The following is a 13,274-nucleotide window of genomic DNA, read 5'->3' on the forward strand; positions in this document are numbered from 1 at the left end:
CCACTATCATGACCCCAATTCTACCTTAAAAATACAGCTAGACCAGAGCAAGTACACTGGTACAAATAAGAGTTTGCAACACAGGGAATCCAGGACAGATAAATCCCTCAGGCCTAATAATGAGAGTAGTGATACCAGAAGGCAAGGGGAAGGTTGGGAGAGAAAGGGAGCAGCAATCACAATGATCTATATATAACCCCTTCCTAGGGGGATAGACAACAGAAAAGTGGGTGAAGGGAGATCATGGTTGGTGTAAAACATGAAAAAAAATTATAAATTATCAAGGGTTCATGAGGGTGGGTGGGGCAGGGGCAAAATAAGAAGCTGATACCAAGGGCCCAAGTAGAAAGAAAATGTTTTGAAAATGATGACAACGTATGTACAAATGTGCTTGACATAATGCAGGGGTCCTCAAACTTTTTAAACAGGGGGGCAGTTCACTGTCCCTCAGACCCGTTGGAAGGTCAGGCTATAGATTAAAAAAAAAACTATGAACAAATTCCTATGCACACTGCAGATATCTTATTTTGAAGTAAAAAAACAAATGAGGCAAAAACACCCGGCAGATTGAATAAATGTCCTCGGCGGGCCGCATGTGGCCCGCAGGCTGTAGTTTGAGGATGCCTGAGTCATAATGGATGTATGTATGGATTGTGTTAAGAGCTGTAAGAGCCCCCGAAAAAATGACTTTAAAAAAGGTTTTATAATTTTGCCTCATGTATGTTCTACTACATTCATGGTTATATATGCAACAAAAGCAAATAGACATACACACAGATAACTTCTGGTCAAATCTATATATATTAAAGGGTATACCCCTACTCCCCCCACCCCCATACCTGTTCAACCTGTGTGCCTATACCAACATCTACTTGTAGATCACTCTTATTGCATGATTGTGTATATAACAGTATTTGCGTGTATTGCCTTTAACTCTTATAAACTTCCCAGTGTCTTCTTCTGCTCTAAGTATTTTTGGTCCACCTCCCTCAAAATGTAAAAAAAAAAGATGGAGCTTTCTATAGAGTTACACTCTGAGAAACTCACAGGGGCAATCCTACCCCGTCCTATAGGGTTACTATGAGTCGGCAATGACCTCATCGCAGGGAGGGTGATCCCTTTTATTGTATATTCCCCCTTCCTCTTTACCTAAATTCACGCTTATCTCCCCTCCAGCCAGTGATTTCCTCCCTTCTTCCCCTTCCACTCCTGGTAACCATGAAACAATGTTCTTTTAGTATGAAAACATTTTCCTTTTTTGTGGTGGTGGTTTCATGCAACATTTGTCCTTTTGTGACTGACTCATTTCACTCAGCATAATGTCCTCCAGGTTCAACCATTTTGTGAGGTGTTTCACAGATTCATCATTATTCTTTAATGTTGTGTAGTATTTCATTGTATGCATGTACCACTGATAAACATTTAGATTGTAGCCACCTTTTGCTATTGTGAGTAATGCTGCCTTGAGCTCGGTGTACATATATTCTTCGAGCATGGCTCTTCTTCCACTAGTACATGTACACATCATATGAGATTTCTATTGCCCACTCTCTCAAGACGTAAAAGACCACTTTCTAGAGTGGTTGCATCTAAACTGCTGATGCCTTTGGAGCATTGTTTCCATAAATTTTTGGTAAAACATCAATGATTTTATCTTCTGATCAAAGTTTCGCCATAAATTTGCTGTTTGTTCTAGCCTTAATTTTAAAAGAATTCATGTTTTTCTAACAGGAACTCTTTTCAAACATAACTTATCCTTCTTAGTGCCTTAAAATAGATCCCATTCAGACATCTTGTAATTCAGACAGTTAGTAGGAGTTTATTTTGGGACAAAATTTTTTTTGAAGTCCATGTAGTTTTGTTGCAATATGCATTTTCTATGAAACCACCTTACCACCAATGATCCATGAAACTTTTGAACTACTTGTCGTTGTCAGTAATATAGAAATTAAGGAAAAAATGACTAAAATGATAAATCATAACTTATTTGACTGTACTTGTTAAAACGTATCACAAACACACAAACGTATCACAAAACACACAGATACGTGAAAACTATAGTATGATGTTAAAATGCAGCACAAAAGTCCACAGGTAAGTGAAAACTATGTTTTACAATGATCTTCAGAAAGACAAATGATTTTTAGCTTCATATTCCAGTATTATTATTCACACATCAAGGATACACCTTACCACGATTAATAGTAACATGTCACTTAGAATTAATAATAAAGCTCTGTAAATTATAATTTCTCTATGAATGAAAGTAAAGCCTTTGGGCAGTGCAAATGGTTAATACAATTATCTCCTATCCAAAAAGTTGGAGGTTCACCTTCCATCCAGAGAGGTATCTTGGATGGAAGGCATAACGATTCAGCAACTGAAAACCGTATGGAACACAGTTCTACTCTGGCAATCGTGGGATCACCATGAATAAGAAGCCAATGGACGGCGACTGGTTACTGGTAAAAGTACTAAAAAAGCCCAGCTTCATGATGTGAGAAAAGGACTTAATCAGTAACTGTAATCACAATAATTTCAGAGCCTAAGAGTTAAGGTAATATAATTAAAGAAGATGCTAGATTCTTGTTTCATATGATAATCCTAAAATTCTTCTTAAAAAAACAAGGCAAGGGAGAACACATATATTTTGACTGATATATACTGCATTTGAAAGGTAAAAGACCCACGGGATGATGAGCCATTAACTGCTATGCTGAGAAGCTACTAGCACTATTTTATCAAAAGCAGCCTAATATTTCAAGAGAATTCTTAAACAAGATGATGTAAGCATTCAAAACACATTCAGTATCAAAATTTTATGTAATATTTGTAAAGTTACAAATGCACACAGTAAAAGAAAAGAGGCTAACACTATATAGATTTCATGAGCCATATCATGAGATGTTACAGAGTTTGGTATAGGAACTATTCACAGAAAACAAACGGTGAAATCACTTACTAACTAAAGGGAATAAATGATAAGTTTAATCTTATAGTACATAATTTCTATTGTCAATAGTCTATTGGATAATTAGGCTAGAAGTGAAGTTAAAGAAATAAAACATGAAAATATCTAATGATAATATTCAATTCAATCAAATACTTACAGCTATTATTTTTCCATTAGATTCAGATGTTTCTAAATTTTTGTATATATAAGTACACACCATTTTTCTTTCTTTTTTTTTCCCTGATCTCTGTAGGCTGCCAAAGGAGGGCCAAAGGAGAAGAGCAGTCCTTTCACCCAGGGACATCTCGGGCAGGCGTATACACCATTTTTCCACAAAAGCTTTTTAGTTTTGCATTTTAATTATAAATCATTTCATGGAAAATAGCTACATTTTCCATTTAAGAAGTTAACTTTATTGGAATTAACTTTGGAAATGTGGTATACCTTTTTAGAAATCTGTTCTAAAATTCTAATTGTAGAAAATAACAAAATTAAATACTGAGGTGATCGTTTTCTTTGGTTATGAAGCTAATGATTGATTCACACTGAAAGGTAGCTCTCAATCTTCAAAGCAAGAAACCTGATTCCAACAATATTCTGATTCCTATTAGTGAAATAATTCATATCATATATATGGTACATCATTTTACCTCATGAATATATGAATGTGTAAGGAACAGCTGCTTGCCATTACTGAACTAAAACCTTCTGGTTGGTGGAAATTAATGATCTAGGCCATCTGGTTTGAAACACAAAGCAGTATTTCATAACTACTGTAAGGCTCCGTTAGGAAGAAATCTATTTAATTTTAAAAATATAGCAACAATTTTCCATGATTCAAGTAACTATGTCAAATATAAAAACATTTCCTACTAGCTTAAAAATAATAGTGTTTATAGGAAATATTTGTCCAATCCACAGTTCTCGAAACACATGTATAAATACAGAGTAGGGAAAAGAGTAAGGTGAGCATTAATGATGTATAATAATTACTTTAACCCTTTCTGTTTCAAAGCTGCTGTGGGTTTTGACTGAGATCCTATCCTTCCTTTCCTCAGTCAGATGCTTCAATAAAACAATGTTAATGCTGGCAACACGGCAACACATTGAAAGTCAGAATATTAAAAAAACTGCCAACCTTTGTGCCAAACTTATCTTTGGAAAAAGGCAGTATGGCAGAAGAATAAACAAGGTTATGTATGTAAAAATTATGTAAAAATTAAATTTAGTCTTGAAACACTGGCAGAGTTAAGAAAAATTTTTCAATAGTCATCAAATCGAGTTTAGTGACAAAATCATGACAACTTAAATATTAAGGATTAAATATATTAAAAAACAAGACACAAATTAATAAAGTATAAATTTCATAAATGAAAATAGAAAAATAAATACTATGTTAAAAAATAAAAGCCAAAAATCTTCAAGATGTCAGTTTAAGTTATATGTTCTAGAAAGTAATACACTTCTAAGAGCAATTAATTTCCCTGGCTAAACCCTTTTTTATAGAGACCACATCAAAGACTGAATTGGAAAAAAATAATAGTGAGTTAATAGGTTTGTCTGGTATGTATAGATGTTACATCTGAAATCATTGCCAGAAGACCACTTATATACCGAAAGAAGTCCTTACAGAGTGTAAGAATGAGCAAGACTGGCAGGCCAAAATTCTTATATAGAGCACACATTTGTTAACTTTAGCTGTGCTTATCATCTTACCTGAGTTATAGAAAAGGTCAGGTCTTTCGAGAATATCTCCTTCATGTATATACGGCTCAATTCGATCATCACCATACAAGTACTGCTCACTCTCATCCATCTGACGACTTTCTACCATCTCCAGCCACTGCGAGTTATGCCAGCGAAATTTTTCACTCTGAATTTTCTTAGCCCATTCTTCATCATACTCCTATTAACAAATGTGGAAGTTTTATGTAAGCTCACAAAAGACATTTCTTGTCACTTGGACAGCTGTCCTTTGACCTGATGGAGAGAGAACTTTTGGTGACCTACCCTTGGATCAGAGAACACTGAAATATCTGTGGAGAATTCTGTTATGTAAAAATTAATTAACAGTAATTAAATACATAAATATGTCTGGGTTACCAATCAATAATGAAAATGGAAACCACAGGAAAAATTAAAAATCTACAAAAAACCATATTTACATATTGCCAACATTTACATAAGCAATCAGACTTCCAAGAGTTCTTAAAGTTATAATTATTTCTGGAACTACTGGCTGGCTGGAACTACTGGTTATCATTATAATCGCATCTTTTGCTTTATCTTTGTTTAAATAACACACCAATAGAATAAAAAGCAATATTAAAGTATTTCTCTTAGTTACTTCAATGGATTATATTGAAAAAAACAAATAGCAGAACTGAGTTAATTGTTGTTTTAACCATTTCTTTTATTGCTTTTATACTGCTTGGACCATAAAGTCCAGAGGAAAAATTATGTGGTTTGGTCTTAATACTTTTCACAGAAATTCTTGGCAATTCTTTTTTGAAAGAGAAATAGGAAAATTACTGTATTTTTACGTATAATTTTTACAAATTACTTATCATTAATAAATTATAAGCTGCAGCTGATCTTATCTCTTGGCTTTCCTTCTCTTCAAACCATGAGTGCTCACAGGTGCAGCTATTTCTGACAGGTGAATACACTGAACTATCAATGGCCAGGCAACACAATGGCAAAGATGGAAAAAAGAGATGGATGCAGACATTTGTCCTGTCCCTTAAAAAATATACTGCCTGAGATGTAGTCAATTAGTAGGGCCCTTCTAGCCATAAATCCTCATGTGATATAATTGTTGACTCTGTTTGTGGCTATAATCCCATTTTGGAGGGTGTTCTCTACTATACTAATGGGCAGGATTAGGGTGGGATTAAGACCTGACTTTAGTAGAGGGTGTCAACCAAGTCACACTCTTTGCTTCCTTGGGGGAATCGTTAGGACTACTTTGTTAGCGAGTGCGACATAGACCCCATCCTTTGTTTGTTGGATGGGGTACAAATGCTGGTGGCCCTGTGTAGTTTAGGCCCACATCTCCTGAAAAGCCATACCTCTGTTTCTGGAGTTGTAGTCATTTTTGGGTGCAGACTCTGGGCCCTGCATTTTGTTTTGTCTCTGCCTGATTGAACAGCACCCACATCATGTGAGACATTTCCTTAGAATTTTGTGAGTGTCCGTGGGATGTTGTAGCAAACTTCAAAACCCAGGGCCATGAAGGAATATACTAAAGGGAGTAATGAGTGGAAAATAGAGCAGAAAAGCATCTTGGAAGAGTTGGACATTTGAGACATCTCTAACCTCTTACACTTTGGGACTAGTCTAGTATTAATTCTTCTGAAATAAATTATTACTATACTGTCAATGAGTAAATCCTGATTCACAGCAACCATGATGGTATAGTGGATTATGAGTTGGGTTGCTAACTGCAAGGTCGGCAGTTCAAGCCTGCCAGTCCTTCAGCAGAGAAAGATGGCTTTCTGCTTCTGTACAGATTTGTAGCCTCAGACACCCAAAGGAGCAGTTCTATTCTGCTCTATAGAATTCTTTAATTTTCTCTGTCATATCTATCCAGAGGCACTTCTGAAGAAAGGCCTGGTGGCTCTACTTCTACTTCTACAAAACAAAACCAAAAAACCCAGCACTGGAAAACCTTATGCAGCACAGTTCTATTCTGAGACACGTGGGGTCACCAAGAGCCGGAATCTACTCGAAGGAAACCAGGGCTTTGAACCAGTTTGAATCTCTGATGACAATTAGTTAACTATTAAAAAATAAATTGGATGGGGAGTGGGCCAGCAGTGCTGCCCTCCAGTGGACAGGATGATCATCAGTAAGAGATTTTAGTCAACGCAGAGAACTTTCTACCAAATCTGAGACAAAATATTACTGAAACAAAATATCAAAGAATGAACTTCTCATACATGAGAAATACAAATTTCAAAATAAATGTAATAATTTTATTGCTAAAAATCTCCCAGATATAGCAGATGGATATTGGGCCTCTACTCAAGTATGCCCTCAATGCAAGAACACTTTTTCCTAATAATCTAGCATTCTGTGATGTTTGCCTTCCTGACACAATTGCTGAAGACAAAATGGGTATATAAGCAAATGTGGTGATGGTGTCCAGCTATCAAAGGATACAGCATCTGGGATCTTAAAGGCTTGAAGATAAACAAGCGGCCATCTAGCTGGGAAGCAACACAGCCCATGTGGGAGAAGCACGCCAGATGTGTGATCATGAGGTGTCAATGGGATCAGGTATCAGGCATCCAAAGACCCAGAACAAAAAGTCCTATCAGTGTACAAATGTGCTTGATATAATGTAAGTATGGATTGTGATAAAAGGTATACCAGCCCCCAATAAAATGATTTAAAAAAAATCAACCTGATAAATTTGAAAGTTTCACATAATTAATAAACTTCTTAGTAATGCCACCTATCAGCTTATGGACTCTATATTTGTGAAAATATATGGATGCCCCCTTATAACTTAGGATGGTAGATATAGAAAATATTCCTTTGACTATGGCATGGCTTATGGTGGCATTTTGGTTTGACACGAAATTAATGTTTTCGTTTCCCCTAGTCCTATAGGTTGTCAATTTATATCTGAACATAATTATTTAAAATTGTTTTTATAAAATTAAGAGCCATCATAAACATTAGATTTTACTTCATAAATCACAAATAATTATTATTCAACTGATCATTTCAATATTTAAAGGAGATTGTTTATTCCAAGTTACATGAAGAATGTTATCTTTGGAACTGATTATTTCTATCTGAGCAATAAACCTGAATATACCATATACTTGTTGATAATATTCATCTAGGCCCAGTAATTAAGTATGATGATAACTTACACAGTCTATCAATCACTAATTCCACATAATGTTTTAAGATAAAATGAGATAGTGTTAGGCAGCTTAGCCTAGGGAATTGGGAAGTCCATTTACGCATGCCCAGGAGAGCCAGCATAGGACAAAGCTATATTTTCCCGCCGGTCGGCTCAGATGGGCATTACACCTGGAGCAGCCCACCTGGGCCAGGTGATTGCAATTCAGCCAATGGGAGTGACCTGGGGGTCGTTCACCACGCCTCCCTCAGGAACCCTGGAAAAGGCAGGGACCGGAAGAGAGAGGGGCTTGTCTGGTCGTCTTCGTGGAAGGAGAGAGATCTTTGCGTGATGCCGAGCAGTCTCTGCCAGGTGGCATGGTCAGAGGAATCCTATGGGTGCCGCATAAAACCTGAAGCTTCTTTTAACTCTCATTAAATTCACTTGGACCACGAGCCTGGCTTCGGCATGAAATCTTTCTGGCGCGGAGCCAAGGACTAAGACTGACATCTAGTCCCAGAGAGAGAGAGACCTTACAATAGTTCATGTATTTAGAAAACTTACATTAAGGACACTGATTAAACGCTAGCCGTTACTGTTATTAATAATTGCCTGAGTCAGGAATTATAATTGCTATGCTATTTCAAAAATAAAAAAATGAGGCCTAGGAAACTAATGTGACTTGTTTCACTGTACACAGCTGCTTGTGGCTATTATAACACTTTAAATTCTGAATAAACACTATGGAAAAAGTCATTGACAAGCTTTATTTATCCTTTGTATTACATTTTAATGAGAATATAAGTACTCTCCAAGGTCTACTTTCTACTCTAAAGTTCTGAAAATTTGTTGAGCATCGATAAAAGTGATATGGAAGTGACCGTGAGGTTTACTGTGCCAACCTGGCCGATCAACAGATGTGAGATTAATGGCTCGTTGAGCCTTGCCTTTTTTGTCTCTTGCTCTCTGATAGTTGGACCAGTTGCGGCTGCCTTAGCTAGTTCTCTGCTAGTGTTTCTTCTTTGGCTAGCCAGAATTCAGATATGTCCATGCAGTTTATTGAGTTGTTTTCTAGCTAGAACATGGGAAGTTAAATTTTGATTATTATGTTTGGTTGTAGTCTTTGGTTATTCCTGTGTGAAATGGAAAAAATGAATGTTGTTAATGTATATTTTGAGCTGAGGGGTGGAAATTGTCATTTGAATTTCTCAGAAACCATGCTGTTTAAGAAAAATGGCTGACATAGGTCAAAAGGCCTGACAGAAAGCCTGGATCTGATGTAATGCTCTCAGAGACCTAATCCCGTATTTTTGTATAAATAAAATACTTTAGATAAAGATTTACACAAGCTAAATAAGGAATTAACTTGACTGTTTTCAGAACTGAGTTTAGTATCTGATTCTACTTTGTTCATACTGATTTCTTCTGCTTATTATTGATATGATTGATAGAAATGTTTATTGGGAAGTATGAAAAGAGAGCTTGTACACCCATTTGCCTTCAGACATTAATTCGATCTTTAAATGGGTTTAGGACACACCTGGAAAGAAGGCTCCAAAGAGATTAACCTCACCAGTGCTTTGGAGTGCACAGGATATTAGAAGGTGAAGAGGCATGCCTAGGGGCTGTTGACAGATTGAAGAACTCTTTGGATTTGAAGTTTGAATTCTAGTGGTCTTTGTCAGAAGCTGGAAAAAATCTGGAGCCATGAAGAAAACTTCTCTCTAGGACTGAATGTTAACGGGAGCTTGTGGACAGGCTGAAATGCGTGCTAGGTGACCACCTGAATCCACTTGTTGAGTGGAAGGGGAGAACATGCAGCAATAAAGAGACGGGTTGAGTTGGCCACTGACACCTATGGACTTGGTTTACAAGAAGAAGAGAAGACGAGAAATGGTTGACTGGTCTAAAGTTCATGACCTAGCACAAAGGGGCTAGGCTTGTTGAGTATCTGTGATGAGCGCATGGTCTACAGGCAAGGTGATTAATGGGCACCCTATGGAGGCTAACTGAGGCAGCCCTCACTGAGTTGGAGAGAAGTTATTTAAACCTGTGAATTGGTGCATACTGCTGCAGATTTTGTGGATGGCCTGTGCTGATTTGACTTGCTTATGGATGTGGACTCACAAGGTTCCAACTGGAATGAAGATTCTTCACATCAAAGAATATGATTGTTTCCTCAGAGAACTGGGTTGATGTAAGTGGGAAGTATAGAAAATAGATACCCCAAATGGGGAGGGGTCTAAAGGCATGAAGTTGTTGGCTTACAAACTTTCATAGGTGGGAGAATATATTGATAAGATTATAGGACTAAGGTGTAGGTGTGCTACTTAACTGCAATTGTTAGGCATAGGATATTTTTGTTTTTTTCACTTATAAAATGCTATGTTTAAATGGCACATTTAAAAAATTGTATACATTTTAGTTTTATCTTATTATGTACAGGTGCCAAATTAGCAAGGGGTGGATTGCGATGGTCAGGTTTATTGTGTCAACCTGGCTGGTAAACACATGTGAGATTAATTGAAGGGCAAAGAGAGAAATGGCTTGTCGAGTCTCGCTTTTCTTGTCTCTTGCTCTCTGATGGTTGGACCATTTGCAGCTGCCTTAACTAGTTCTCTGCCTCAGCTGGTATGTCTCACTTCCTATGAGACATCTCTGAGGAAAAGCCACATGGACCTACCCTGATGCAGCCCTGGGTGCTGGAGAAGCCATGTGAAGACTCCTGCCAGTGCTGAGATGCTTATACTGCCACAGGATTCAAAGACTTTCTACTCACTGGCGTGTGAGTGTTCTGTATCCAGCATCATTGCATGTGTTTTGTGACCTTGAGGGCTTTGTAGAAAAGTGAGTGAAGGGTGACATCAGACAGTGTAAGACATGAAAATTTTTTTATAAATTATCAAGGGTTCATGAGGGATGGAGGGGAGTGGAGAGAGGGGGGAAAATGAGCTGATACCAATGGCTCAAGTAGAAAGAAAATGTTTTGAGAATGATGGCAACATATGTACAAATGTGCTTGACACGATGTATGTATGTATGTATGGATTGTGATGAGTATTACAAGCCTCCAATAAAATGATTAAAAAATGCTTGAGCCCATTGTTGCAGTCAGTTCATCTATTTGAGGGCTGGCCACCTTCGTTGTTGCCTCTCCACTTTTTCAGACATGATATCCCTTTCCAGGGACTTGTCTCTCTCTTCACAGCATGTCTAATATATGTCTTGAAAATCCTTGCCTCTAAGGAGCAGTTTGGGTATACTTCTTCCAAGGTAGATGGCTTGTTTTCTGTGAAGTCTATGGTAATTTCAATATTTTTCAGCACAATTCAAATGCATTCATTCTTCTTTGGTATTCTTTATTCAATACTCTAATGAAGTCTTATGAAGCAGATTTACATAAGCAATTCATCTTTTGATCTCTTGACTGCTGTTTCCATGAACACTGATTTTGAATCCAAACAAGATAAAATCTTTGACAACACAAACCGTTTCTCCATTGATTATGATGTTACCTACTGGTCCAGTTGTGGGGATTTTGGTCTTCTTCACATTGAGTGGTAATTCATCCTGAAGGCTGCAATCCTTGATCTTCATCAACAAATGCTTCAAGTCTTCCTCTTTTTAGGAAGCAAGGTTGTGTCATCTAATAAGCTTTCCTCCAATCCTGGTGCCACCTTCATCATCATATAATCCAGGTCTGATGATTTGCTCAGCATACAGATTGAATTAGTACGGTGAGAGGGTACAACCCTGGCACACACATTTCCTGATTATCAACCATGCAGTATTCCCTTGTTCTGTTCATGTGACTGCCTCTTGATCTATACAAGTTCCATGTGAACACAATCAATTGTTCAGGAATTCCAATTCTTATCAAGGTTATTCATAGTTTGCTATGATCCACAGAGTTAAATGAATTGACATAATAATAAAAAAACACAAATAAGCATCTTTCTGGTATTTTCTGCTTTCAGCCAGGACCCAACTAACATCAGTGAGGATAGCTCTCATTCCATGTCCCCCTCTGAATCTGACCTCAATTTCTGGTAGTTCCCTGCCAATATTTTGCTGCAAACTTGGGTGAATGACCTTCAGCAGAATTTTACTTGCATGTACTATCAGTGATACTGTTCCATACTTTGAACATTGTTGGCTCATCTTTCTTTGGAATGGGTACAGATGTAGATCTCAGTTAGCCAAGTATCTGTCTTCCAAATTTCCTGGCAGAGATGAGTGAGTGCTTCCATTGCTTTATCAGCTTGTTAAACATTTCAATTGGTATTTCATCAATTTCTGGAGCCTTGTTTTTGGTTAACGCTTTCAGTGCAGCTTGAATTTCTTCCTTCTGCACCAGTGGTGCTTGCTCATCTGCTGTCTACTGAAATGATGGAATGTTGACTAGTTCTTTTGTGACAGTAACTGTGTTCTTTCCATTTTCTTTAGATGCTTCCCGCATCATTCACTATTTTTCCCATAGGATCTTTCATGATTGAAACCAGAGCCTTGAAATTTTTCTTCGGTTTAAAATATACGGAGCACATTCTTCTCTATTGCTTTTCTAATTCTCGGTATTTGCCCATTTCATTATTATATTTGGCTTTATCTTCTATTCAGCTTCACTATTTTCAATTCAGGTTCATTTTGGGTTTCCAAAGTTCAATGAAATACTAAGTCATCCCGATTCATGTAACAGAGACATTGATATTAATTTCAAAGCAATCTAATGCTAAACTAGCTTAAATGCAAAAATTATATTGACTATATATTAATACAGTTTCACAATTATACTATTGATGCTATTTATGATACAATGTGGGTAATCAGTTAAAAGTAACTGCATAAAGATGTTATTGCCATATTAGAAGTGGTAAGATAATTTAAATAGAACTAATCACATAACTTTTCCACTAAGAATTAGTGTATTTTACAGCTAAATTATAATAAAACAATCAAATTGTGATTTTTCTTTCATTTTTCTGGAATACCTCTTGATATAGACAATCAGATTTTCAAAGTTGTTGTAATCACATAACTTATAGAAAAAGAATGGACTTATTATCCATTGATAGAAAAAGTTTTAATGCATACACAAAAAGCAAAATAGTATTTGTACATATGTAGGCATACTGTTTTTTGCAAAAAATTGGTACACTGAGATGGCTGCATAAGCAGCTGCAGTGTTGTGGTGGCAAAACCAGTGTCCATCTGCCAAAAGTCAGGCTTTGGTTGCACACTGTCACACAGGCTTTTCAGAACCTCTACATAGAAAGCTTGATGAACAATTTGACCTGGTAGAATGAAATCCAAATGCACTATGAGTCGACATTTTTGTGCATTCTGGAAGTTGATGAATGTTCAGAATGAGGTTTGTCATCAATTGATGTTTCATTTTTTTTGAAATGAGAAAACCACTCATTCACTTGAGTTCTTTCTATAGCACTGTCCTTGTAAGCTGTGTTC

At 36.8% G+C, this 13,274-nt stretch overlaps 1 protein-coding gene across 1 annotated transcript in view; it reads right to left on the reverse strand.

The window, feature by feature from the left end:
* The window catches only part of KIFAP3 (kinesin associated protein 3), a 168,027-nt gene that overhangs the window by 38,060 nt on the left and 116,693 nt on the right, over positions 1-13,274 (reverse strand). Inside the window, exon 18 of the mRNA XM_075564772.1 lies at positions 4,670-4,859. Coding sequence (XP_075420887.1) covers positions 4,670-4,859 — 190 coding nt within the window. The remainder of the gene's footprint in view (positions 1-4,669; positions 4,860-13,274) is intronic.

This window comes from Tenrec ecaudatus, chromosome 1 (genome assembly GCF_050624435.1).
Source record: "Tenrec ecaudatus isolate mTenEca1 chromosome 1, mTenEca1.hap1, whole genome shotgun sequence".
Taxonomy (NCBI): Eukaryota; Metazoa; Chordata; class Mammalia; order Afrosoricida; family Tenrecidae; genus Tenrec; species Tenrec ecaudatus.